The sequence below is a fragment of the Muntiacus reevesi genome, chromosome 11 (genome assembly GCF_963930625.1).
Source record: "Muntiacus reevesi chromosome 11, mMunRee1.1, whole genome shotgun sequence".
NCBI lineage: Eukaryota > Metazoa > Chordata > Mammalia > Artiodactyla > Cervidae > Muntiacus > Muntiacus reevesi.
Window position 1 is genome coordinate 26,748,389 of NC_089259.1, and position 25,648 is coordinate 26,774,036.

The following is a 25,648-nucleotide window of genomic DNA, read 5'->3' on the forward strand; positions in this document are numbered from 1 at the left end:
AATCTATCAGTGTTACTTGTTTGTTGTTGTTGTTTAGTCACTAAGTTGCGACCCCATGCGACCCCTAACCTGTTTAACCCTCCAGGTTTCTCTGTCCATGGAATTTCCCAGACCATTTCCTCCTCCAGGGGATCTTCCAGACCCAGGGATCAAACCTGTGTCTCCTGCTTGACAGGCGAATTCTTTATTACCATTGAGCCACCTGGAAAGCCCTGTTCATTGGTTAGGAATTTCATAAGCATACTGTAGTACTTCGATGTATGTATTTGAGAAAAACTTATTTTACGGTACTCAAGCCCCTTCCTGATAGACTAGTTGATAAAAGTAGTTGGAAACTCACTCTTAGGGAATTCACTGTTGTCATGATTCTTTTATCTAGCCTTGACTGAATGCTTCTGAAGGAAAGCTGAAAGCTATTTTTGAGTTCAGCTTTTACAGGTGATTCTTCATATTCTCCAATACTACTACAATGAGCAATAGGAATTTAATACAAACAAGCCTTTATTTAATAATACTTATTTAAGTAGCTACCATTTAGTTAATGCCTGTCAGTGCCAGTCCCTTTTCTAAGTGTAATTGTAGATGTAATTTTTATATCATATCTAATTTTTTATAAAGAGGAAACAGAAACCTAGAGAATTTAAGCAATTTATCCTGTGAACATAGTTTCTCTGGGAAGCGATGATAACTAGGAGTCTCGTCTAGTTCAGACGTATTCCTCATTGTAGCTCATTTTATCTGTTAAACCACGTAGTTATCTTTGGTTAAATTCTTGTTATTAATATAGGGGCTTTTTCTAGGCAGCAAAGAAATTCCAATGGAAAACTTGAGTGCATCTTGATGGTACCTTTTTGAGTGTATAGTGTTAGAGGTATGTTGACTTACCAGTGAAGCTGAGTGAAGAAATCTGAAAGTGACCATTTATTTAGAATGCCTATTATAAGTAAAAACTGAAAGCTTGCATGCCATTTAGTGTATAATTATTTTCTGCAAAGTATACACTGATAGTTGATAATCATATTTCAGCAACATCGTTTGAATTACATTTTTATATATGCTGTTGTGCTTTTATATTTTATTTTAATATCTCCTGATTTTAGCTAGTACTTAAAATATGTAGTATTCAATAAATGGATTGTTAAATTGTGTAAGCTGTTTGTTTTACTGATTACTTTTGAGAGAGTATGGGGCTTCCCTCAGGTGGTAAAGAATGAGGAGTCTTTGAGGGAGTTATTTCCTAAATAGACCAACACTGTTTTAAGTGATGTTAGTGTATTTTTCTTTGAGTGTCCACTTATTAAGTGTGCTAGCAGTAACTGTCATGGAAATCACATCAGTTTTCCGAATTTCTGGAGAATTAAGGGTTTTTTACCTTTTGTGATAATTAGCGTCCTTTTTCTTTTATGTTGTTTACATTAATTTTCTAAAAGAACAGTAGAGGAGCCTGTTAAGTTTTCTATAGAAATAAAGTATTGAATTGATTAGATTCTGTAAGGAAAGCCTTTGAGTACAAAATGAAGAACTCTTTCTGTTGAAAATGTGTGTCATTTTGTTTTAGTTAAAAAAAAATAGAAGTGCTGGATCTTTCTTGATTTTTCTTTATTTCTTGAGAGTAGTTTCTGGATTTTCTTTTTGTTTTTTCTAAATTGGAAATCAAAAGTAGAGTTTTTGTTAGAGTGGGGAAGGAATAGCATTGGTTTCATGAATAGATTAAGGTAACTTTTGGTTCTTGAAACTGCATTATGAGATTGAGATTATTGAAATATAATGTAATGCTGGCAAAGATATAGTTATAACATTTCATTTTGAATATAAGTAAATTGAAGTATTTATAGGAAATGTGATAGGAGACCTGGGTTAGACATTTTGAATTGATTAGAAAGTAGTAAGAAAAAAAATTTAGTTCTGGGAATGATAGGAAAGAAATTGTTAAAGCTGAAGAGCTAGTGGTCAAAAGTGGTAATTTCTCCCTCCACATCTTCCCTTTGCTGTGTAAAGACCAGTAGAACCCAGACATTATGCTAAGAAAGATTATCTTTCTCTGGTGGCTCAGCTGGTAAAGTATCTGCTTGCAATGCGGGAGACCTGGGTTTGATCCCTGGGTTGGGAAGATCCCCTGGAGAAGGTAAAGGCTACCCACTCCAGTTTTCTGACCTGGAGAATTCCATGGACTGTGCAGTCCATGGGGTGGCAAAGAGTCAGACATGACTGAGTGATTTTAATTTTCACTTTCTTACGGGCATGAAAGCATGGTCTTCCTTGTTTTGTCTTTGAAGCTTTGTCTTTTAATGAGTCAGTAAATATTTGTTGAATATTAGACATCTTCTCCAGAAAATAATCAACCTCTTGATACTAAGAACCCATTCATCTAAATAGAGCAACTTTATAGAGCAGTTCATAATTTAGAAAACATGGAGATACAAAGTATGAAGTAGTGTGTTTGATACTTGCTGAGAAAGGGCGTCCAGGCAGAGAAGAAGGCTCATCCATCTAACTTGTCTTATCTAACAATATCAGAGCCTTTTGTTTGAAATTTTGAATATTGTTAGTAGTTTTTAGATATGTGATCTGTGATCAAAAAATTAAATACTAGAATACATGTAAGTAGGGCAGCCTTGAGACTTTGTCTATTTCTTTAGGGTCATTTAGAGATTATGTTTTAATTTTTCCTTTGACACTTCTATTCTTCCTCTTAACTTTCCCTGTGAGACTTCATCATGTCTCACTTGGACCTAGTAGTCTCCCCACATTTATCTTTGCCACAGAGTAACTAGAGAAATCTATAACTTAAAAAAATTTTTTAAGTATAAATTACATCCCTTTTGCTTAAACTCTATGTGATCTGGCCCTTGGCTTCTTCCCTGACCCTGTCTTATACCCTCTGCTCTTCATTTACTACATTGTGTCTATACTGGCCTTTTGCTCTGTTTTTCAGATATGCAAAGCTTGATATTGCTTTAAACACTAAGCTTTTTTTTTCTTTCTGGACTGCTCTAAATTTTTTCTGTTTTTCCTATACCTAGCATAATTCTAAGCATTCAGGTCCCACCTCAATGTCACCGCCACAGAGAGTCCTAACTATTCCAATCTAAAGTAAAGTAGCCCCAACACTGTCACTCTATTAAACCATCCTCTTGTTTTCATCACAGTACCTATTAGTAGTTGAAGTTACCTTATTTAATACAATTTGTTGGGAGTCTTTTGAATTAGAATATAAGTTCTATGATAACCTATTTGTTCTGTTCATAACTGTCCACAGAACCTAATCTAGTGCCTATAGTACTGCTAGGAGCTTGTGTTTGCATGTGCTCAGTCACTTCAGACTATTTGCGACCCTATGGACTGTTACCTGCCAGGCCCTTCTGTCCATGGGATTTTCCAGGCAAGAATGCTGGAGTGGGCTGTCGTGCCCTCTTCCAGGGGATCTTCTGACCCAGGGATCGAACCCAGGTCTGCTGCATTGCAGGCTGATTCTTTACCACTGAGCCACTGGGGCCGCCCTTCTTTTAATAGTATTACTTCCCAAGCTGTTTTCTTTTTACACCTGTTCTCTGTGCTCCAGCCTACATGCTTAAACTGCCTAGTTGAAATTTCTACTTTAAAGCCTGAAAAATTGAATCTGTGATCTGTCACATCTGTGGAACTCCAGGATTTTCACTTATGGAGAATGGATCTACCATCCATCTATTTTTGTAAACCAGGTACTTGAGAGTCATCTTTGATGCCTTCTTTCCCCCTTCATATTCAGTCCATCAACTGGGGTATTTGAATTTCGCTACTTAATTATCTTGAGTCTCTTCATTTTTGACTGCCATCTTTGTATTGGGTTGGCCAAAAAGTTTGTTTGGGTTTTTCTATAAGAATAGTTTGAATTACCATCTCTTCCTGATGCTGGGGTCCCCACAGCTGTAATTTCTCTATTCTAGCCCATTTTCTCCACAATCTTAGAAGACTGAAATATAATGTACTTATTAAGAAAAGTGCTTAAAGTTTAAGTATATAGCTCAGCAGATTTTCACGAAGTGAACATACCCATGTAACCAGAATCCTACTCAAGAAGTAGAACATTACCAGCAAATTAGAAGCCCTTAGTGCCCCCTTTTTTCCAGAGTGATCTTTGTAAAATGAAAATATGATTATGAATAAAACCTTTCAGGTGCTTCCCATTGCTTTTAAGATAAAGACCAGAAACCATAATGTGGTTGATGTGGCCCCTACCTTCCTTTCCAACCTCATGTTTTATTACTCCTCATACTTTCTGTGTTTCAGCCTTCCTGGCCACTTCTCAGTTTCTTGAATGTACTATTCTGTTCCTTTTTCCTGGAGAGTTCTGTGGGCACATATGCTTTCCATACTCACCCTTTCAGATATGAGCTCTTCAAGAAAACCTTTTTGGATGTAGCAGGCAGGCTTGATGTAGTCCAAAATACATATTATATGCTCTCATGTACTTTTTTTTCATTAATTTGTGTGAGTATATGATTATTTCGTCTCCCTTTTATCTTTAAGTACCATGTGTCGGAGGTTGTACCAGTTTTGTTCACGGTTGTATGGTCATCAGAACAGTGAGAAGGAGTGGTATTCAGTGTTTATACAATAAGTGAATATGAGTAATCTCAGCTTGTTATGGGCTGAATTGTGTCCTCTTAAAATTTCATGTGTTGGAAGTCCTGAACCAGTATTTTATGATGTGACTATTTTTAGGATATTGGCCCTTTAAAGAGGTAATTAAAGTAAAGTGAAGTCATATGATTGGACCCTGATCCAATATGATTGATGTCCTTAAGAGGTGATTAGGACACAGACACACAAAAAGGGAAGACCTTAACAACACTGGAGGAAGACAGCCATCTGCACGCCAAGGAGAGAGGCTTTTGAAGAAACCTACCCTGCTGACACCTTGATCTTGAACTTATAACTTCCGGAATTCTGAGAAAATTAATTGCTGTTGTTTAAGCAACCCAGACTGATGCTTTGTGGCTTTGGAAAACTGACACAGATTTGGGTACTGGGAAGTGGGATGCTGCTCTAACAAATATCTAAGAATGTAGAAATGGCTTTGGAACTGGCTATTGCAGAGGCTGGAATAATTTCGAGCTTCATGTTAGAAAAAGCCCAAGGTTGCCTTCTGTGATTGTAGGTAGAAATATGAACAATTCTGTTGAGGGCTCTGAAAGAGGGCTATCAGGAAGTCTCACTTAGCTTGTATGATCATATTGATAGAAATAAGAAAAGGGTGCTTCTGTTAAAGTCTCAGATGAAAGTGAGGAACATGTTATTGGAAACGTAAGGAAAGGCAGTCATGTTAAAAGGTGGCAGAAAGCTTGGCTAAATTGTGTTCTATGGGTTTGTGGGAAATTGAACTGCTAAGTGATAAGTTTGGATATTTAACTGAAATTTATAAGCAAAGTGTTAAAAGCGTGACCTGATTTCTCCTTGCTGCTTAGAGTAAAACACAAGAGGACAAAGATAATTGAAGAAAGATTTATTAAGCAAAATGGAACCAAAACTTTTGAAGATTTGGAAATTCTCAGCCTATGCATGTTGCAAAAAATTAGAAAATGTGTTCTGGAGACAACATCAAGGCTGTTGCTAGACAACCATTTGATAAAGGAGTATGGACATGTGACTTAGGGGTTCATTAAGCCATCTCAGCAGGACCTGAGATGGGGTTATGGCAGCAGAAACACTACCAGCTTGGACTGAAAGGGACAGAGACAGGATGAAATGAAGGAGGCTGTCAGACTTCTGAGAGTCTATAAGACAAGGCATTAGGGCTATCTGTGTCATCTGGCTGAGAGCATGTGTTTTCCTCCAAGAAAAGAATAGCATGACCTGGAAGGTAGTTTAGAGGTCAACAGGGCTGCCACTGCCACCATGGGATCAGAGCACCAAGCCTGAGAGGGTGGGGCTCCAGCACAGTGGGCCCAGAGCATGGAGCCATAGATTATTGTTGATTATCAAATATTATTCTTCAACATTAAAATCTTATGAAAGTTGCCTTATTACAGACTTGCTTGGGACTCATCGTCTCCTCTTTCTGATTTTTCCTTTTTGGAATGGAAACATTTTGAGAGCCGATAAGTTGTCTGCAGTCACATGGTTAAATAACAGCTGAAGAGAAATTTTGCCTCAGGATAAATCATATCTCAAGTTGGCCCATAGCTGGTTTAAATGGTATTTAGATAAGATATTTGGTTTTAAGAGTTGATGCTGCTGCTTTTGCTGCTAAGTTACTTCAGTTGTGTCCGACTCTGTGTGACCTCATAGACAGCAGCCCACCAGGCTCCTCCTTCCCTGGGATTCTCCAGGCAAGAATACTGGAGTGGGTTGCCATTTCCTTCTCCAGTGCATGAAAGTGAATAGTGAAAGTGAAGTTGCTCAGTCGTGTCCAACTGTTAGCGACCCCAGGGACTGCAGCCAGCAGGCGTCTCCGTCCATGGGATTTTCCAGGCAAGAGTTGATGCTAGAAGGGGCTAACACTGTGGGCTCTTGGAATGGGTGAATGTGTTTTGCATATGAGAAGGACGTTAGTTGATGGGAGGCAAGAGAGTGGAGGGTTAAACGGGCTAAATTATGACCCCTCAAATTCATATGTTGAGGTCCTATCCCCCAGTACCTCAGAATGTAATTATATTTGGAGATAGCACCTTTAAAGAGATAATTAAGATATGGATGGACTGTAATCCAATATAACTGGTATCCTTATAAGAACAGGAAATTAGGACACAACCATAAACAAAAGGAAGACCTTTGAAGACATAGGCAGAAGAAGGCCATCTACCAATGAAAGAGAGGCCTTAGAAGAAACCAACCCTGTGGACACCTTGATCTCAGAATTCAAGCTTCTAGAATTGTGAGAAAATAAACTGCTGTTTAAGCCACCCAGTCTGCATTTTGTCACACTCCTAGCAAACTAGTACACAGTATTGTACCTGATAGTTGAGAGGCACTGTGAGGCATTTCTTCTGCAGTTCCTTTATGTATAAAATGAGGGCATTTGACTTGGTCATTGGTTCTTAATTTTTAATTTGGTTCAAAACTTTATGAAAATGGAATATGTTTCATTAAGAAATGTATAGTGGGCTGCCTGACCCTGTGAGCTATTCATTGTGCAACCTAGTTCTGTTTCAGACACTATCTTTGCTGTACCTCAGAGATTGTTTTGAAGAGCAGAAACCTCCACTTTTAGTAGAGCACAGAATTTTAAATTGCAACTTAGTCAAGTCACTTAGTTTCTGAAACTTTTCCTCTTAAATGAGAATACCATCTTAAATAGGATTACTGGATGAATTATATGAGTATGTTAGAATTTCAGCTGAAGTAGCTTGTGTGTTAACCTTGAAACTGATTTTGTTTGCCTTTTGATGATTTCACTTCCTTATACAGTAGAGATGGCAGAGAAGCAAACAAAGCAATTGGTTGAATTTTATACTAGTTAGAAAGGTCTAAAGGATTAAGTCTGGTTTTTTTGTCATTTAACAAAGATACTCATAATCCTCTTTAGCATAGGGAGTCAGAAATTAAGCTGTGTAGGCTGGTCGGAATGCAGTGGTGTTTATAATTAATTGATCACAGCCAGTTACAGATTTGTTCCTTCTCCACTCCCACTGCTTCACTTGACTAGCCTTAAAAAAAAATTAAAAAAAAAAAAAAGCTGTGTAATACTTCAAAACAGTTTGTGATGTATGCCTTTTTGTCATGAACAGTGGCACTAATTTTTCATTTGTGTTGTATTGACTTTTCGTATGATCGAGTCAGTTTGCTCTTCTCATCTTTATTGACAAATATGGTATGATTAGTTTCACAGAGCAGTATATTGGCCAGATCACACGAATCCATTTCTTTAACAGAAAAAAAAAAATTTTTTTTTAATGTCAAGCATAATAAAAGTAAGGAGCTTTTCCCCACCACCCTTACTTTTCATGAATACATTTTTTTTTTGTTTTTCATCACAGCTTTCTGTGTCATGTTCGTGTGACAGTGAGATATCAGCTTACCTCTAGTTAGGTGAAACTTAGTTAATTGCAGTCTAGGCTTCTGTAAAATGAGTCATTCAGATGGGAACATCAATTTGAGTGGATGTCAGCTTTCTATTTTTGTAGTGCAGTCCAGGAAGTGACAGAGTTGTCACAAGATTCAGTAGACAAAGGGATCAGAGAGGAGTAATATTTTAAGTTTTTTAAAATTTGTAATATTTTAAAGTTTGTATTATCTTAATTACTAGTATCTTTGTTTATTATTTTATTTTTTTGTTTATTATTTTAAATGTTAGTATTCTAAATTTTTGATAACATACCATTCTTTTTGAATCACTTCTTAGGTTATTTTCTACTCTAACAGTGCAGTAGAAGAAACTGTTATATATTTAGAAACAGTTTACCTATAGAAGAATGAGGTTATCTAGGGGCAGTATAGATAGCGGTCAATGGAGAAAGGAAATCAGAAGAAAAAGCAGCTTATCAGATTTTAATAAGTAATTGGCTGTTGAGGCTTTCTAAGTAAGATGTTGATTAATTGTGTTGTGGAAATAACATGGAAAGTTCAAGAAATGTTTGTTTGGTCATATGAATTCTCCCCTTGTAGGAGCTGGATTAGACCTGCTGAAGTCACAGAGTCTGCGGTAGGTCTTTCGGACTGAAACTCGGGTGAGCCATCTTACCAAGGGTGGTTTAAAAGAGCCCAAGTAGGTGTTAACATAGTTTCAGAAACACAAGCATTATTCTGAGGAAGCAATAAATCTAGTCAAGGAATGAAAAACAAAAGCATAGTAAACTGGGAGACAAAGAGGGATCAGAAACTGAAATGCAACTGAGTAAATGAGTAAGGTTGAGTGCATGCGGGGATGACACTAGGCCATTGGCATGAGTGGTATTGAAAGACTGGAAGCTTATTTTACTGATTGTTTCAGTGTATCATTTCTTGATGGATGATGGACTGATTCTTTGCGGGCCTTGTAGCTTTTGGCAGTCATGAGAACATGAAATACAGGGCGGGGGGTAAATAGGACTTCCTCTCTGAATTGTCTTGCTTGGTGCATATCAGAATGATTTATGTTGTTTCTAAGAACATCAAGTGTATCTTGACTTTGGGGACAATCTATGCAGATACATAGTAGAAGTACTCAGTGCAGTGAGAAAGCAGCAGGTATAAGCTATAGTTTCTGGGGGTGGAATGATGTTTTCTGATTGAAGGAATGTGGTTAAGAAATATGAATCCGTAGTGAGAAGGGTCAGTAAAATGTTTTCTGGATGAGTGTGTTGCAGTGGAGTTACTTTTCCACTGTTCATTTAGTACATTGGTAGTCAGTCAGTGAAATGTGGAGGACTGGACATAAGAAAAAGTGGAATTTAGTAAGGGAAAATGAGTAAGGGGAAAGGCTGTAGACAGTAGTAACTGAATGGTCAAAGGCTCAGAGATGGGTAAGAGTAAGTATTGAATTTATTCATGAATATATTTATTCATTCAACAGTGTTTCATGAGTGCTTACTATGTGCCAGGCATTGTTTTAAGGATAGTTGCTGCTGCTGCTAAGTCGCTTCAGTCGTGTCCAATTCTGTGTGACCCCATAGACGGGAGCCCACCAGGCTCCCCCGTCCCTGGGATTCTCCAAGCAAGAACACTGGAGTGGGTTGCCATTTCCTTTGCCAATGTATGAAAGTGAAAAGTGAAAGTGAAGTTGCTCAGTCGTGTCCGACTCTGCGTGACCCCATGGACTGCAACTCACCAGGCTCCTCTGTCCATGGGATTTCCCAGGCAAGAGTACTGGAGTGGGGTGCCATTGCCTTCTCCATTTAATGATAGATCAGTGAGCAAAACAGACAAAACCTCTGCCCTCCCTTCCTGAGTTAGGGTAGGGAAACAGACTAAATCAATAAGCAGGTATCTGGTATCTGGGAGGTCAGATGGTAAGTGCTGTGGACAAAATTGAAGCAGCATAAGTGGCATAGGGAGGATGCGGCTTAGTGGAATGTGTACCACTTTACTTGAAGTGATCTATGAAGGCTGAATTGATAAGATAACGTTTGACCAGAGACTTGAAGAAAATGAGAGTGAATTAGTAAAGAGAGAAGCAAGGATGGAGCAGTCCAGACTAGGGTCCTGCAAGTGAGAACTCTGATGAGGTGGGACTGTGCTTTGTGTGGTTAAGGAAGAGTAGAATGTCAGCTTTCTTGGAGCTAAGTGAGCAGAGGGCCAAGTGGTGGAAGAGAGAAAGAGAAAGAAGGAACAGGATAATAATGGGCCTTGTAAATTATTGAAGAAATACAGACCTTTACTCTGCTTGAGGTGGGAAGCTGTTGGAGAGTTTTGAGCAGGGGATGATGTGATCTGACTTGTGTTTTAAGTTATATAAAATCAGTTCTGACTGCTGTCTTGAGAATCAGTTTAGAGATATAAGAATGGAAGCAGGGACTAACTAGACGGCTCTTGGAATAATCCAAATGAGAGGTGATTGAGACCTCAGCCAGGGGACAGAGGTAGAGGTAGTAAGAGCTGGTTGAAGCTAGAACTGACAAGATTTGCTAAATACATTAAATAATGGGTATGATAAGAATGGAGTTACAGTTTACTAAGATACAATATAAGAGGAGCACATTTAGAAAAGAAAACAGGTGTTTAGTTTTGGACATCTTAAGTTTTAGGTGCTTTCTGGACATTGAATGGAGATGTAGAATATATGGTGTGTTTAGAGTTCATGGGAGAGGTCTGGGTTGGAAATACAAATTTAGGTGTGGATGGGAGAGCAGGCTTTTTATTGTTGGTGGAGCATAAAGTTTAGTGTAAAGTGTAACAAGAGGTAACTGCAGACATCAGCAGTTCTCAATCTTGTCTATGTTATAGCACACACAGAAGACAAAATTTGTGGAATTTGCTGGAGTAAATGGGCCAGGCTACTCTTCCCAAGGCTTCTGGTCCTGGAGCTCAGAAACCCCACCTGCCATGGGCTCCATTTAGCAGTCTTATCTGTCACCCGTCAGAGGCCGTGTCAAGCACACTAGTTAGGAAGCTACTTTAGAGAAGGGGCCTGATAAAGGTGAAAACACAGTGTTAGTGAGCTAAGACTATCTTGCTGACAGTAGGGATCACAGAAGAGATTTTTACCAGAAATATGACAGTTAATTTTTGTTTTAATTGGTGTTTTTCAAACTCTTCGTGGTGGAAAGAGTTTTTTTTTTTTAAATTTTCCAATGCATCGCAGTCTGATAATTTAGTAAAGTATAATTAAAATGAATTTACTAGAAAAATTTTAATATGTCAAATACTTTACAATTCAATTCAATAGATACAAAAATTATTCTCAAATTCCTGTGAAAGTTACTGGTTTCTTATGGACTGACATCAGTACGGATAACATTTTGAGTAGCATTTTTTGGGATGGAGCATACTTTCCAGAGTAGTAATAGAAAGAAGAAAACTTCTGTGGTCATGTTACAGTTAGTTGGAAGACCACCAGGCGTTTTGTGGTGTTTGTGGAATGACCTAAGGTACCTGACTGGATGATGTTTTGGCAGAGGCAGGAAGCTTTCTGGTGAGCTTTCTACTCTACGGGTGAGTGCCCTGGCACTCTAGTGTAGTCTCCGCCATTTCTCCCCCAGCATTCTACTCTTTGGGAGTCACTCTGGAATGGCCCTGACCTTGGTCGAGTGTAGCTTATGTCTAACCATATCTGGATTGATAGAATTTTGATTATTTGTTCTAGCCACTTGTGAAGTGACTACCATGAAAGAAGAGTGGGATGGTTAGCCATTCTGCACAGTTAGTGCATGAAGCTACTCTTATCTTGGTAGAGCCAGTTTTCTTTCTTCTCTGTTTTTGTTCCCCTACCAAAAGAACCAGCATTTATCAGGGAAAAATAGGAGTTCTCCTGAACTGCTGTTGCGTTTTTCTTTTTTGTATTTTGGAGGACCTGAACTATACTCTGGAAGTGACTATACCTATCCCAACAGGGATGTTATTTACTCAAACTTCCTTTTTTCTTTCCTTAAATATTACTTATTTATTTAGTTGACTGCACTGGGTCTTTGTTGCAGCATGCCAGATCTTAGTTGTGGCATGCAAACTCTTAGCTGTGGCATGTGGGATCTGGTTCCCTGACCAGAGATTGAACCTGAGCTCCTCCATTGGAGAGTCCTAGCCACTGGACCACCCAAGAAAGTTTCAAGTTTCTTTTTTTCTTGATTAAAAAAAAAAAAAGAGCTTATTTGTCTGTAATAAGCACCAGTCTACCTCAGTTTGTGCAAACCACCCCCTACCTAATCCTGCCTACCTTAACTTACGCTAGCCTGTCTTAAGTCTGGGGCAAGAATAAGGAGAAGGCACTATCAGGTGAGAACCCGTTTATTTAAGGTAGCTGATAAATTCACAAGTTGTTATCCTTGGCGTTACACTCTGAGTCAAGAAGTCATTGCAAAATGGCTCTTGACTATGAAGTCTGAATTTGGAATGTAGTGGCATGTCAGTTGGCTGACCCACCCCTTGTCTTTGCCTTCCTCACCAGGGCTGAGTCTCAGATACGTCAGAAGGCTGGCCATAAAGCAGAAGTAGTCTGGTTGCACACCCTTTGTGCAGAGGTAATCAAATTATATGGTTGGTGTGGTGGAGCCAGTCAACCAGCTGGCACATTAGCGTCTTCATAGCCTTCTCAGGGCTTCCTTTGTGGCTCAGGTGGCAAAGAATCCACCTGCAGTGCAGGAGACCTTGGTTGGGAAGATCCCCTGGAGAAGGGAAAGGCCACCCACTCAAGTGTTCTGGCCTAGAGAATTCCATAGACTGTATAGTCCATGGGGTTGTAAAGAGTTGGACAGGACTGGGCAACTTTCACTTTGATTTAGCCATCCTCAGTCAAAATCCCAAGAGAAGCTGCAGTTGCCACAGTAACCACGTGAGGGCAACTCGGGAAACTGGTAAGAGATCGCAGCCTTCTGGTCAAGGGCTCAAAGGGCACCAGATGTTTGCTTGCTGGGGTGCCACTGCCACGACCACTGATAACCTCATCTCCCACTGGGTTCCAGGCCATCTTAGGCCCCTTTGTTCCAGGGGACGCAAAGGAACAAGAGCTGACTGACTGCCTGCTGAGGTGACTGGTGCGAGGTCTGTTCTTGACAAGGCCCATTTGAATATCTCCAGGGGTAGGAAAGGCAGGAAAAAAGCACAGGCTAGCCCTTGGAGTCCCTGAAGGGAGCCAGTGACAATGTTCAAAAGGCATGATTTTTTGGGTGGTTAATTTCATGGCTATCAGTAATTTATAACAGACTGTTTACTGTGCTAGAGAGAAAACCTGTGGGTCCTTTGGGATCAATCCTTAACCTGTTAGTTGATGGTAAGTGGAAGATGGGGTGGAGGGAGGGCCTGGAGAAGGGGCTGGGCAGTGAATTAAGAGGGAGTGCAGGATACTATATGCAGAAGAACTTAAGCACTTTAATAAAATGTGGCCACAGAAACATGCTAATTAACTTAGCCCTTTGAGACCTGAGACTCATGGTCTCCTATATCCATGGCAGCTTTTACACGCCTAAGAAAACTGTGTGGTTTCTCCAGTTTTCCCCTAATTCTGAGTGACTATGAGACGAGTTCCTGGTTCTAGGTCAATAGTGCCTTTCTCACCTCTGCTATTTGCTGGCATTGGAGATATTTGCAGCCCTGACTCCCACTTTCCTGGATATAAGGAGTAGAATGTGGCCTCTCACTTATACATGTTGAATTAACAGGAGATGTGTCTCTGTGGCTGCTGGTTTTAGGAACAAATCTGAACATTTTTTTCAGGGAGAGTAGCCAACGGACTTGGTTGAGGTTCTGGTTTGACAGGTTAGTGATAGGCTTTAGGTGTTGGAGACCACAGTTAAGGTAGGATATTCTGCTCAAGGAAACCAGGAAGGAGTTTTCAAGCCAATGTCTTTAGAGACCCTAGAAAACCAATTTCCTTCATTGACTTCAAGGATGAAGAGCTTGGGGGTCCTAGAAGGGAAAGTGAGAAAGTCATAGAGAAAGGAAGTTCTAAAATCATTGTAACAAACAGCAGATAGAATTTCTGCCATCCTTTTCAGTCACTTGATTTTTCAATGTATTGGGTATGTGTAAAGGTACAAGCTCTCACCCTATGTATTGATGGATGTAAAGATGGTTGTGACGCACCTTTCTATATTTACTTGACATTTATATAGAAAATTAATAGAAGTTAGACTGAAAATGTGACAAATACTGTACCTGGAAACCTAAGACATATATATAGGAAGCAGATGAAAAAGTATCATTGATAATTATGCTGATAGGATTGAAGGAGAAAGGAGAATAGTATGGAGGTTTCAGGCATTAAGAAATTGAGCAGGGTAGGCTTGAGTATGTTGGAGATGGCTGAATGAGGGTGAGAAGGGTTAAAGCACATTGCTTCTAAGTAGAACAGCAACAAAGATAGTATAGTGAATAGAATACTACAGTCGCAATCAAGAAATTAGAATCATTGCTCTCATACTGCAGTTTTGTGACCCTGTACAAGTTGCTGTCCCAGTCCACGACTCAAATGTTACATATAAAGATAAATGTCCTTTTGTTTTCTCATGAATACTTTGAATATTAATGAGATGTTTTTAACACATTCTGGATTCTGCAAAAAAATACTGAACATTATAAATATTATTGGCAGAGTATTTAACATAGTTTTTTTTTTAAAACCCAGTTTTAAAAAGTAGATTGTTGGGGCTAAAAAGGATTTACAGGCCATCTAACTCAAATCTCACATTTTGTAAATGAGGAAATTAAGATCCAAGGAGGTAAAATAACTTATCCCTAAATTCAGTGGAAGAACTAGGACTAGCATCCAGCACTCCAAGTTTTCGGTCATTTTTTTCCTTTACCAAAATTCTTTCCAGTAAGTATATATGGTGAGTAATATTAGCCTGTATTATTGGAGTAGTTCATCAGTAAGTGGATCCTTGACAGCTGCAAATTGGCTACCCAGAAAAATTCATGGAAATTCTAAGGCAGTTTTATGAAAGTTGATTTCCTACTTAATTTTTTAATAAAAAACAGCATAAACATCATTGAAGATAGGCTCAGTTTTAGTACTTGCTTGAGTTCATTTAACATTTTAACAAGAAACGTTGACAAGAGATATTGCTGTAATTTGGAGATAGGAATGGGGTACTTAACCCAACTCAGCAATACTTGACATCAGAGTTCTTTGTGAACTAATTTGTTGAATAATTGTGGGAATATTCGCTGATGATAAAAACCCAAGACCAAAGCCATGTATCAGAATAAAACCTGAATGCACTGTGTATAGGTAAGGTTCTCATCACTTTTACACAATGTAGAAGTAACACAGTTCTACATGTGCAACACAGTGATGCACAGGATACATAGAGAAGTGGAAACTGCATCAAAGAAGTCAAGGTGTATGCTGTATGCTGCCTGGAAGTCAGCCAGAGGATGTGCTGTGAACCATCTCTTAAAAAAGCAAAACTACGGAAGACTGTCATTGTCTGAACTCTATGACCATAAACTTGAACCCACTACAGATTCAACTTTTTAGACAGTTTCTTCTTTGGAACATAACCTTAAAGGGGGAAAAAATGAAACCGTTTTCCCCCCTTTAAGATTATGGTACAGGAATGCAGCCAGCCCATCACAAAGGTTATATATAGTCTGCAACTCCGCTGACACTATGTGCTGCTGCTGCTGCTGCTGCTATGTCGCTTCAGTTGTGTCCGACTCTGTGCGACCCCATAGACGGCAGCCCACCAGGGTCCCCCGTCCCTGGGATTCTCCAGGCAAGAACACGAGTGGTTGCCATTTCCTTCTGCAATGCATGAAAGTGAAAAGTGAAAGTGAAGTTGCTCAGTCGTGTCTGACTCTTAGCGACCCCATGGACTGCAGCCTACCAGGCTCCTCTGTCCATGGGATTTTCCAGGCAAGAGTACTGGAGTGGGGTACCATTGCCTTCTCCAACTGTATGTGCTAGGGTCCTCTTAATAGATTGCATTGCTTTTTTGGACACAGAAACCTAGATATAAGTTATATGTATAAATGATTTAAGCCTGACCTAAAAAATTTTCATACAAAAGAAGATGAAGCAAAAGTCAGCCTTTTTTATTCATGATGCCCTTCATAATCTAGTTAGACAGCTTTGTATGCATCCTCCAGATGCATACACAGTTTTAAGTGTATGAAATTTAAAATGTACGCTTATGAGACCAATCAGTTTTGGAAAGTTTTTATTCTTAGAGGGCATGATTCTTTTTTCTTAATCTCATGTTTGAAAAGGATTTTAAATGTAATTACTGTATTCATTTTAAAACAACAGCTGTGACTGTTAAATATGTCAAACATGTTAAGAATTTGAAAAGTTGTAGTAAATCAGGGCTGTCTTAACAATGCCAGCTACTAAAGAGGTTTACTAAGTAGGTGTAAGTTTGTCATTTGAAAGAGTATTAGTATCCTCTTTGTGCCTAGTATAGGGATGAATTCTTATTTTAATCATGTTAATTTATAATAAGAAAATAAAGATAGACTATATATAGGAAGGACTGATGCTGAAGCTGAAATTCCCAATACTTTGGCCACCTCATGCAAAGAGTTGACTCAGTGGAAAAGACCCTGATGCTGGGAGGGATTGGGGGCAGGAGGAGAAGGAGACGACAGAGGATGAGCTGGCTGGATGGCATCACCGACTCGATGGACTTGAGTTTGAGTAAACTCTGGGAGTTGGTGATGGACAGGGAGGCCTGGTGTGCTGCAGTTCATGGGGTCGCAAAGAGGCAGACACGACTGAGCGACTGAACTGAACTGAACTGATATGTAGGAAAATAAGTTTTGAAAGTTTATCTTGGTGTTTTGGAATGTTTAAAGTATGAGATCGTGCATGAATATCACAAATCTCATTTCAGTCTTAGGACAAGAAGTAAAATTAAACAGGCCTACCTAATGCATTTTTCTTTTCCTGTAGTTTTCAGAAAGTCATTTACTTTTAGTATTTAATCCATTGTATTTTAAATCTGTCAGGTCTTTTGTAGGGGTATGTGAAAAGATTTCTTTTGCAAAGCAATATTTCTATTTTCTATATATTCACATTCCATAATAAATGAACATTTTAAGTAGGAAAAATTTCTGATAATAACACTTTTTGCTGTGTTTTTGTTATTATTATTGTGAACTTCTGGGATATTTGTTAGCTTTACTTGACTTGACTTAGCTGCTTTTGTAGCCTGAAATTTCTTTGATGTGAATAGTCCCATCAAGAGATATTGTTGATAATTACACATTACTAGAGCTTATTCTATATCCACGGAAGTTCTCCCCTTTTTGTATATTGTCTGTGCTTAGGATAACATGAGCAGGATTAGTCAGGTAATGATGTTGGAATCCATGAGTTCATGTAACTCATGACAAATTACATGGTCATGATGAGTGGGGGAGCAATATTGCATAGTGTTTTTTTTTTCCCCCGTTTATTTTTATTAGTTGGAGGCTAATTACTTTACAATATTGTAGTGGTTTTTGCCTGCATAGTGTTTTTAAGATGCAAACTTTAAATGCCAGAGACCTCTACCACCCACCAGATGTTTGGGGAAACTATTTAAATCTCAATGTCTCTATCTGTAGATTGGTTAGATTGGTGTGGTTAATCGTAAATTTCTCCTAGGGTCATTATGATAGTTATTAAATAGGATAATACATGGAAAGCATGTACAGTAAGCACAACGAGGAAGACTATTGATATGATTTATGGTTAATAACTGAGTAAGAAGAGTCATTTGAGACACAAAGAATAGCAAAAAGAAAAAGCAGCACCCTGACCCTTTTTTCCTGGAAGATTCCAGACCTCTGAATTCTCTCTGCCTGGGTTCTGATTTTCAGGTTCTGAGCCACTATCATGGGGACATATGCTTATCTTCAACCATGGAAGCATTAATACATCTCAGTTGAGGCTGCGAGAGTGTTTTCCTGCTTAAGCAGGGTGAAAAATGAGGATTTACTCTGATTATGAAATTAAATATTGCACTTCCCACATATTTGTGTAAGTCACCAATATGTGACTCAGAGAAAAGCAACAGCCTCCACCGTTAATCTTGGTAAAATTTTTCATTCAACAGCAGCTGTAAATCACAAGCACTGTGCTAGGGACTGAGGGAGCAGCTGGGAGCAAAATGGACTAAACTTCACAAGAAGTCAAAGAAGACAAGTCAATTATACTGTCTGTTAGATGGAAATAAGTGCTGAGGAAAAAAAGGAGGAGACTAAGGAGGGCCTGGCCTGGGGTAAGGGTGTTTCGGTTGAGGGTTGGGAGGGAGGGGTGGCTGCAATTTTAAATACAGGGGACAGGATAGGCCTTACCTGAGAAATGATATTTAAGCACCTTAGTTTTCCTAATTTTGGTTTAAACAGCTATTAAGAGAATTTTTAAACAACATAAAGGACAGGATAGGCCTTACCTGAGAAGTGATATTTAAGCACCTTAGTTTTCCTAATTTTGGTTTAAACAGCTATTAAGAGAATTTTTAAACAACATAAAGTCCAAGCCTATGTTTTTTAGTGTTTTATTTTGATGATATAATAATCAATTATATTTTTCTTTGTGAATAGTGGGTGTGAAGTAATGCCATTAGTGTAAATTTGTTGTTCATTAACAATGAAAATGAACTGAAAGTATTTTAAAACAATTAGAATTGCCCAAATCTTGGCAATTAAATTAGATTTGTAACAGAGAGGAGAAATGTAATTGATAGAATTGGAGTTAGTATCTTAGAATATTGAACTCATTTACCTTATTAATCATGGATTTTATGCATGCAGCAGTGTGATCTTGTCAAGGGAAAATATAGACTTTTCTGTATTTGAAGCAATCCCTTTGCAGTAATGAGAATTTACTTGAAAAGGTGTTAGAAGATTTGGAAATTAGCTACTTGCCTTGGAGAATTTAACTTTCAGGAAAATGTTATTTTAATCTGATATATCTTTAAAAATATGCTGATTTATATCTATAGATTTTTAAAGAATTTGACTAAGGATGGACATAACAAAATCAATGTACTTAAGAAAAATTAGGTTTTAATTTTGAGAACTTGCAGTTATTATTGGCAGTAATAAAAGCATGTCAAGAATTATCTCAAAGTGAAATCTTTGAGATAGAAAATGCAAATAGGAAAATTAATTTAATACACTATACTATAATTTGAATTGGAATTATTCTTATTCATGACTATTGAAAATGTAGAGAAATCACCAAATAGTAAAAGGGCTTTTTTTAAAGAAGACAGTTATTAACAGTAATTGCTGAGTCTTACTAGCTAGAACTGAATTTGCATGCAGGCTTTTTTGTGTGTTTGTGGGGGGTGGATTAAATTTATGTTCATTAGTCAAAACATGTTCAGTAAATCCATAAATGGATTTGTTATTCTAGAGTAAGGCTTAAATATTGAGAAAGCACTTTTGTATGTTTTTTCTCCTTGCTTTGCCTAATTTGTTTACTGAAGAAAGCCTTTATTTTTCTACTACAAAAGTAGTACATCTTTGGTGTAGGAAATTCTGGACATACAGAAAATCACAATGAAATCAACCTCCATAGTTCACCACTATTAGTATTTTGCATATTCCTGTGTTTTTAAACATAGATGTGCATATTTCAAAATATGTAAATATGCAAATACATCAGGACTTTATCATTGTGAGATTTGTAATTTTGACAGCTATATAGCATAATTTATTTTTTTTATACACAATAGTTTGTACCTCTTAATCCTCTACTCCTATATTGCCTCTCCCCCTTCCCTCTCCCTACTGGTAACCTTTAGTTTGTTCTCTGTATCTTGATTCTGCTTCTTTTGGTTATATTCACTAGTTTGTTATATTTTTTAGATTCCCCATGTAAGTGATGCCATACAGTGTTTGTCTTTTTCTGTCTGACTTATTTCACTTATAATTCTCTCCAAATCCATTCATGTTGCTACAAATGGCAAAATTTTATTCATTTTTTATGGCTGAGTAATAAATAAATATATAAATAAATACATTATAAATATATTATAAATATATTAAAATTATAAAAATATTATATATGTATGTATATATATATATATGCAGTATGTCCCTGACATTTGAATGAGCTCTGAGGGTGCATTCATAAGTCCATTTAGTTTGTAAGTCCAACAGACTTAGCCCAAGTACCCCACTAACACAATTGACTATATAGTACTGTACTGTAATAGGTTTATAATATTTCTCACACAGTAATACATTAAAAAAACAAAAAAATTTTAATCTTACGGTAACTTGAAAAGTTTAGTAGTACAGTACAATAGGTGGCATATATGGGCTGCTGTTGAGTGAACAGGCAAGAAGAGTTACTGACTGGAGGAAAGAGGAAAGACGTTGGAGCTGAAAGAGCATCAGCGATAGGCGGCGTCACGCAAGCTGGAGTTTCCTTCATGCCTGACATTGATGGAACGCACATATGCATCTTTTGAAGTTTGCAACTTTGAGGTTCATGTTTAGGGGACTCACTGTATATAGCACATTGTCTTTATCCATTCATCCGTTAATAACACTTAGATTGCTTCCATATCTTGGCAAATGTAAATAATCCTTCCATGAATGTTGGAGTGCATGTATTAAATTAGGGTTTCTGCTTTGTTTTGTTTTTTTTTTTTTGGTACATGACCTGGAGTGGAATTGCTGAGTCATGTGGTAGTTTCATACTGTTTTCCATGGTCACTACACCAGTTTACATTCCCACCAACCAGTGTACCAAAGTTCCTTTTTCCCCGCAGCATCGCCAGTGTGTGTTACTTCTGTCCTTTTCAGGGGTAGCCATTCTGACAGTGTAAGGTGATGTCTCATTGTGGTTTTGGTTTGCGTTTCCCTTATGATTAGTAATATGGAGCATATTTTTAGATGCCTATTGGCCTTTGCATGTTCTCTTTGGGAAAGTGTTTATTCAGCTCAGCTCATTATTAAATTAGATTTTTTTTTTATATTGAGTTATGTGAACTGCTTATATATGTTGAATATTAACATCCCTTATCAGTCATATCATTTACAAATATTTTCTCCCATTCAGTAGGTTATCATTCAGTTTTACTGATGGTTTCCTTTGCTGAGCAAAAGCTTTTAAGTCTAATTGGGTCCCACTTGTTTATTTTTGCTTTTATTTCCTTTGCTTCAGGAGATAGATACAAAAATATATTGCTACCATATGTCAAAGAGTATTTGCCTTTGTTTTCCTTTAGGAATTTTATGGTTTTTCAGTCTTACATTTACGTCTTTAATCCATTTTGAATTTACATTTGTATATGGTGTTTAAAAAATGTTCTAGTTTCATTCTTTTGCATGTAGCCCTCCAGTTTTCTCAGCACCACTTGATGAAGAGATTGGCTTTTTCTCCATTGTATATCCTTGCCTTTTTTGTCATAGATTAATTGACCATAAATGTGTGTGTTTAAGGAATTTCCAGTTTCTGGTGATGTAAATTGGAGGGAAAACCCAAAGAAATCTTCAAAGTGATAGGAGTGCAAGTTATAGGTTTTTGTGACTTTTAAGCAAAACTTTATGGTTATCCTGCCTAAACTGGATTTGATAACAATTGTTTAGTACTTCATCTTTATTGGGTCATTTACTTCAATTTAATTTTTTATAGAAACTTCTGTTCTTGTACTCATTCTACTGATTGACATAATTTTTAATCAAACTACATAACTATAGTACAATTATGATTATTAGTATAAACAGACTTGAGAATAAATTCCTCTGACTTCTTTTAAATATGCAGCTCTAAATAATGGGAGCAGAAAGGTGTGGTTGTACCTGAGAATAGCCATCTAGCTGCAAACATTTTGTGTCATTGGTATTAGTTATTCTATTCTGCAGAGGCAATGGAAGGAATATGTCAGTTAGGTAGAGGTCATTTAAGGACATCCATATTAATCTTTACAACTCTGCAAGAAGGTAATGTTATCTCTGTTTCAGAAGGAGACCTGGTTTGCCCAAGATCCCCCTTCTAGATTATTAATGAATCAAGACTAGAACCTGGACCTGGATTATTTCAACTGCAGTCATTCCATAAAGCTATGAGACCTCTCTTTTAACTGAGTTTTACTTCATGGATTGCCCATGCTTCATGAATTAGTATATAGACTTCTGCAATAAGAAATAATGTTTCTGGCTCCCTTAATTCTTTTCCTCATGAAGAACATGAAGCAATAACTTTTTTCTCCCCCAGCTTTGGCTATATCTGGATGTTCTCTCACCTTTGTCTTCAGGTCACAATTCACTTGGTCAGGTTAACTTGCCCCTGAGCAAACATTATCTTTCTGATTCTTAAAAGGTACACACTCCATCCCTACCCAGGAGCTTGAATTCTAAGCCATTATCTAAAAGTTAAATCTTATTTTCAGAGATATGTCACCATTTGTTCTTGTCTTACTTCTTCCTTTCTTTTTGAAAGCTACAGCCCATTCCTCCAACTCTCCTGATTTCTTCTCCATGACTAACTTATATTTCTTGATGCTTCTTTTCTTTTAATGGTGCCATTCATCCCTAAATGAATCAGCATGAGTACAACATAGGTTTGATGAGCCTTTTACACTTTATAAATAAATGTGTATACTGACTAGGCACATCCAGTGTATATACATTCTCGAAGAAGTTATCACCACCATTACCACTTCTCTTATCTCCCACATGCTTCACAAGTCCCTGTTAATGGTTTGTGTTTTCTTTCCAGAAGGCCCGTTCCAAGTACTGGGATAAGTGTGGTCACTATACAGAGTTTCCATGGTGTAGAACCAGAACAGGTCTCTGACATACTTCCTTGTAGAGTTAGTCTGATTTTCATACTTTTTGGCATTGTATTTTTTATGAAAATTCCAGTCCTTAAGACTCCTTGGATTAAGTTTTAGCAAACTGCTTTAATAAGTTGCCTGATCTCTCAGATTTTAATAGTTTATTTTTTTAAGCCACCTCTTTCTTTCATGATCCATGTTAAATTCTCTGCAGGCATCATGAGTTTTCATCATTGGTAGGTTTCCACTATCCTTTCTCTAATTAGATATCAGATTGTTCAGTTCAGTTCAGTTGCTCAGTCGTGTCCGATTTTTTGTGACCCCATGGACTACAGCACTCTAGGCTTCCCTGTCCATCACCAACTCCCAGAGATTACTCAAACTCATGTCCATTGAGTCGGTGATGGTGTTCAACCATTTTGTCCTCTGTTGACTCCTGCCTTCAATCTTTTCCATCATCAGGGACTTTTCCAATGAGTCAGTTCTTCGCATCAGATGGCCAAAATATTGGAGTTTCAGCTTCAACATCAGTCCTTCCAATGAATATTCAGGGCTGATTTCCTTTAGGATGAACTGGTTGGATCTCCTTGCAGTCCAAGGGACTCTCAAGAGTCTTCTCCAACATCGCATTTCTAAAGCATCAATTCTTTGGTGCTCAGCTTTTTTTATAGTCCAACTCTCACATCCATACATGACTACTGGAAAAACCATAACTTTGACTAGACGGATCTTTGTTGGGAAAGTAATGTCTCTGCTTTTTAATATGCTGTCTAGGTTGGTCATAGCTTTATTATCAGATTATAATTCATTTAAAAAAGCATAGGAACTCATGAGGCATATTAGAGAAACCCTCATCTTTTCTACTTTCTAACTTTTGCTAAAGGGACAGATTAATTTGCTGATTAAGACTCTAAGCTGAAATTTGAGGCAATTGATTCAGTAGCACTGCCTTCAAATCCATACCTTGCACAGGCTTCTGTGTATCAGCAAATGGCTTTTTCATCCTTTCAGTTGTTCCAGCCAAAATCTTTGCAGTCATTATCTTTTTTCTCATACTTTAACCAGTTGATTTTCAACTCTTGCATGTCTTTCCTTCAAAATATATCCAGAATATGATTACTCTTCACTACCTGTACCCCATGACAAATGAATTAACTCCAGGAGGAGCCTCTGTGTCCATCAGCCTGTCTGAATTGTAAACCATCTACTCTGGTCTTTCCATTTCTCATATAAAATCTTGACATAAAGTCTGATTAGCAAGATGGGTCCTGCTTCACACTACCTGTCTCACTTTCTGTTGTTCTCTATTTGCTTTGATAACACAGAGAAAAAAAGTCTCAAGACACTATTAGGTTAGTGATAGTATGAGTTAAGACCCAAGAACTGCTTCCAAGAAAAGGACTCAACTCTTACCAGCTGGGTATCTCTGTGTTTATGGACATGTGAGAATTTAAAGATGAGAGGAGGAGAAAGAGAATCAACGTGTTTTTGTAAAATTCTCTTTTTAAGTTGAGGGGCAATTTTGTATAATGGGTAAACAATATAGAATGGAGAGTCAGTGAGCCTTGGTCTGAATCCCGCCAGTAGCCATGTGACCCTGGAATTTTTTTCCCCCAGTTTTATTGAGAAAAAATGACATATATCAATGTAAATTTAAGATGTACAATAAGATGATTTGATTTACATATGTTGTGAAATGATTACCACAGTAGGTTTAGTTAACATCCATCAACTCATGTAGATACAATAAGAAGAAAAAATTTCTCTCTTTGTGGTGAGAACTCCTAGAATCTACTCTCTTAACAACTTTAACTATGTATCATATAGCAATGTTAACTATAGTTACCATGTTACTATGTTAAATCCCCAATGCTTACTTATTGAATAATTGTAAGTTTGTACCTTTTGACTACTTTCCTCCATTTCTGCCCAACCCCAGTCCCCACCTCTGGTAACCACAAATCTAACCTCCTTTTCTATGAGTTTTTCTTGTTCATTTTGTATTAGATTCCACATATAAGTGAGATCATACAGTATTTGTCTTTCCTTGTCTGACTGATTTCAATTACCATAAAGTCTTAAAGGTTCATCCATGTTGTCACAAATGGTAGAATTTCCTCATTTTTAATGACTGAATAATAGTCCATTGTATACGCCACAACTTCTTTATCCATTCATCTATTGATGGGCACTTGTTTCCATGTAATGCTTCTGTGAACATGGGGTACAGATATCTCTTTGAATTAGTGTTTTTATTTCCTTTGGACATATTCCCAGAAATGGAATTGCTGGATCACATGATAGTTCTATTTTTAACTTTTTGAAGAGCCTCCATGCTATTTTCTATTGTGGCTGCAGTACAGAAAATTCTGAAGCTTCTCTTTGTTTCAGTTGCCTTTTTGAGATGGGAGTAAAACTGGCATTTGCCTTACTACATATGGTTGTTATCAAGAAGATTAGGTAAGTTTGTACCTATAAAGGAATTAAATAATCTTAATACAGAGTAAGTGTGCATTAAATAGCCTTTTTTTTTTAAAGAAAAAAACCAGTTTTCAAAGTAGCGTTGTGGACCTTAGAATACCTGGTGGCATAAGGATCTATAAACATTTTTGCAATGAACCATATATAGGAACCCATTTCCGTAGTTTAGAGTTCTCCTTTCTTGTGCAGTAGAGAACTGTTTAAAGGGACAGTGGCTACACATGAAGTGCATTCAACTCCACAGAGTCACAAGGCCTGGAGTGAATCTTAAGTCCATTTAGTCCAATAAATAAAGCAACAGCAAACACTCGTTCTTTTATACCATTTAGTCCAATAAATAAAGCAACAACAAACTCGACTCATTCTTTTCCTCCTTGCCCTACAACAAGATGATG

General features: G+C 37.6%; 1 protein-coding gene across 8 annotated transcripts in view; it reads left to right on the forward strand.

Annotated features, from left to right (window-relative positions):
* N4BP2L2 (NEDD4 binding protein 2 like 2) overlaps positions 1 to 25,648 on the forward strand; it is a 58,904-nt gene that overhangs the window by 23,168 nt on the left and 10,088 nt on the right. For 3 of the 8 annotated variants that reach the window (XM_065901755.1, XM_065901754.1, XM_065901756.1), the window contains exon 7: positions 25,164 to 25,232. The exons of 4 other annotated variants lie outside the window; for them this stretch is intronic. In XM_065901755.1, the coding sequence (XP_065757827.1) occupies positions 25,164 to 25,232 (69 nt within the window). Of the gene's footprint in view, positions 1 to 85; positions 213 to 25,163; positions 25,233 to 25,648 lie in introns of those variants that run through there. One more of the 8 variants, XM_065901762.1, reaches the window with a different exon arrangement.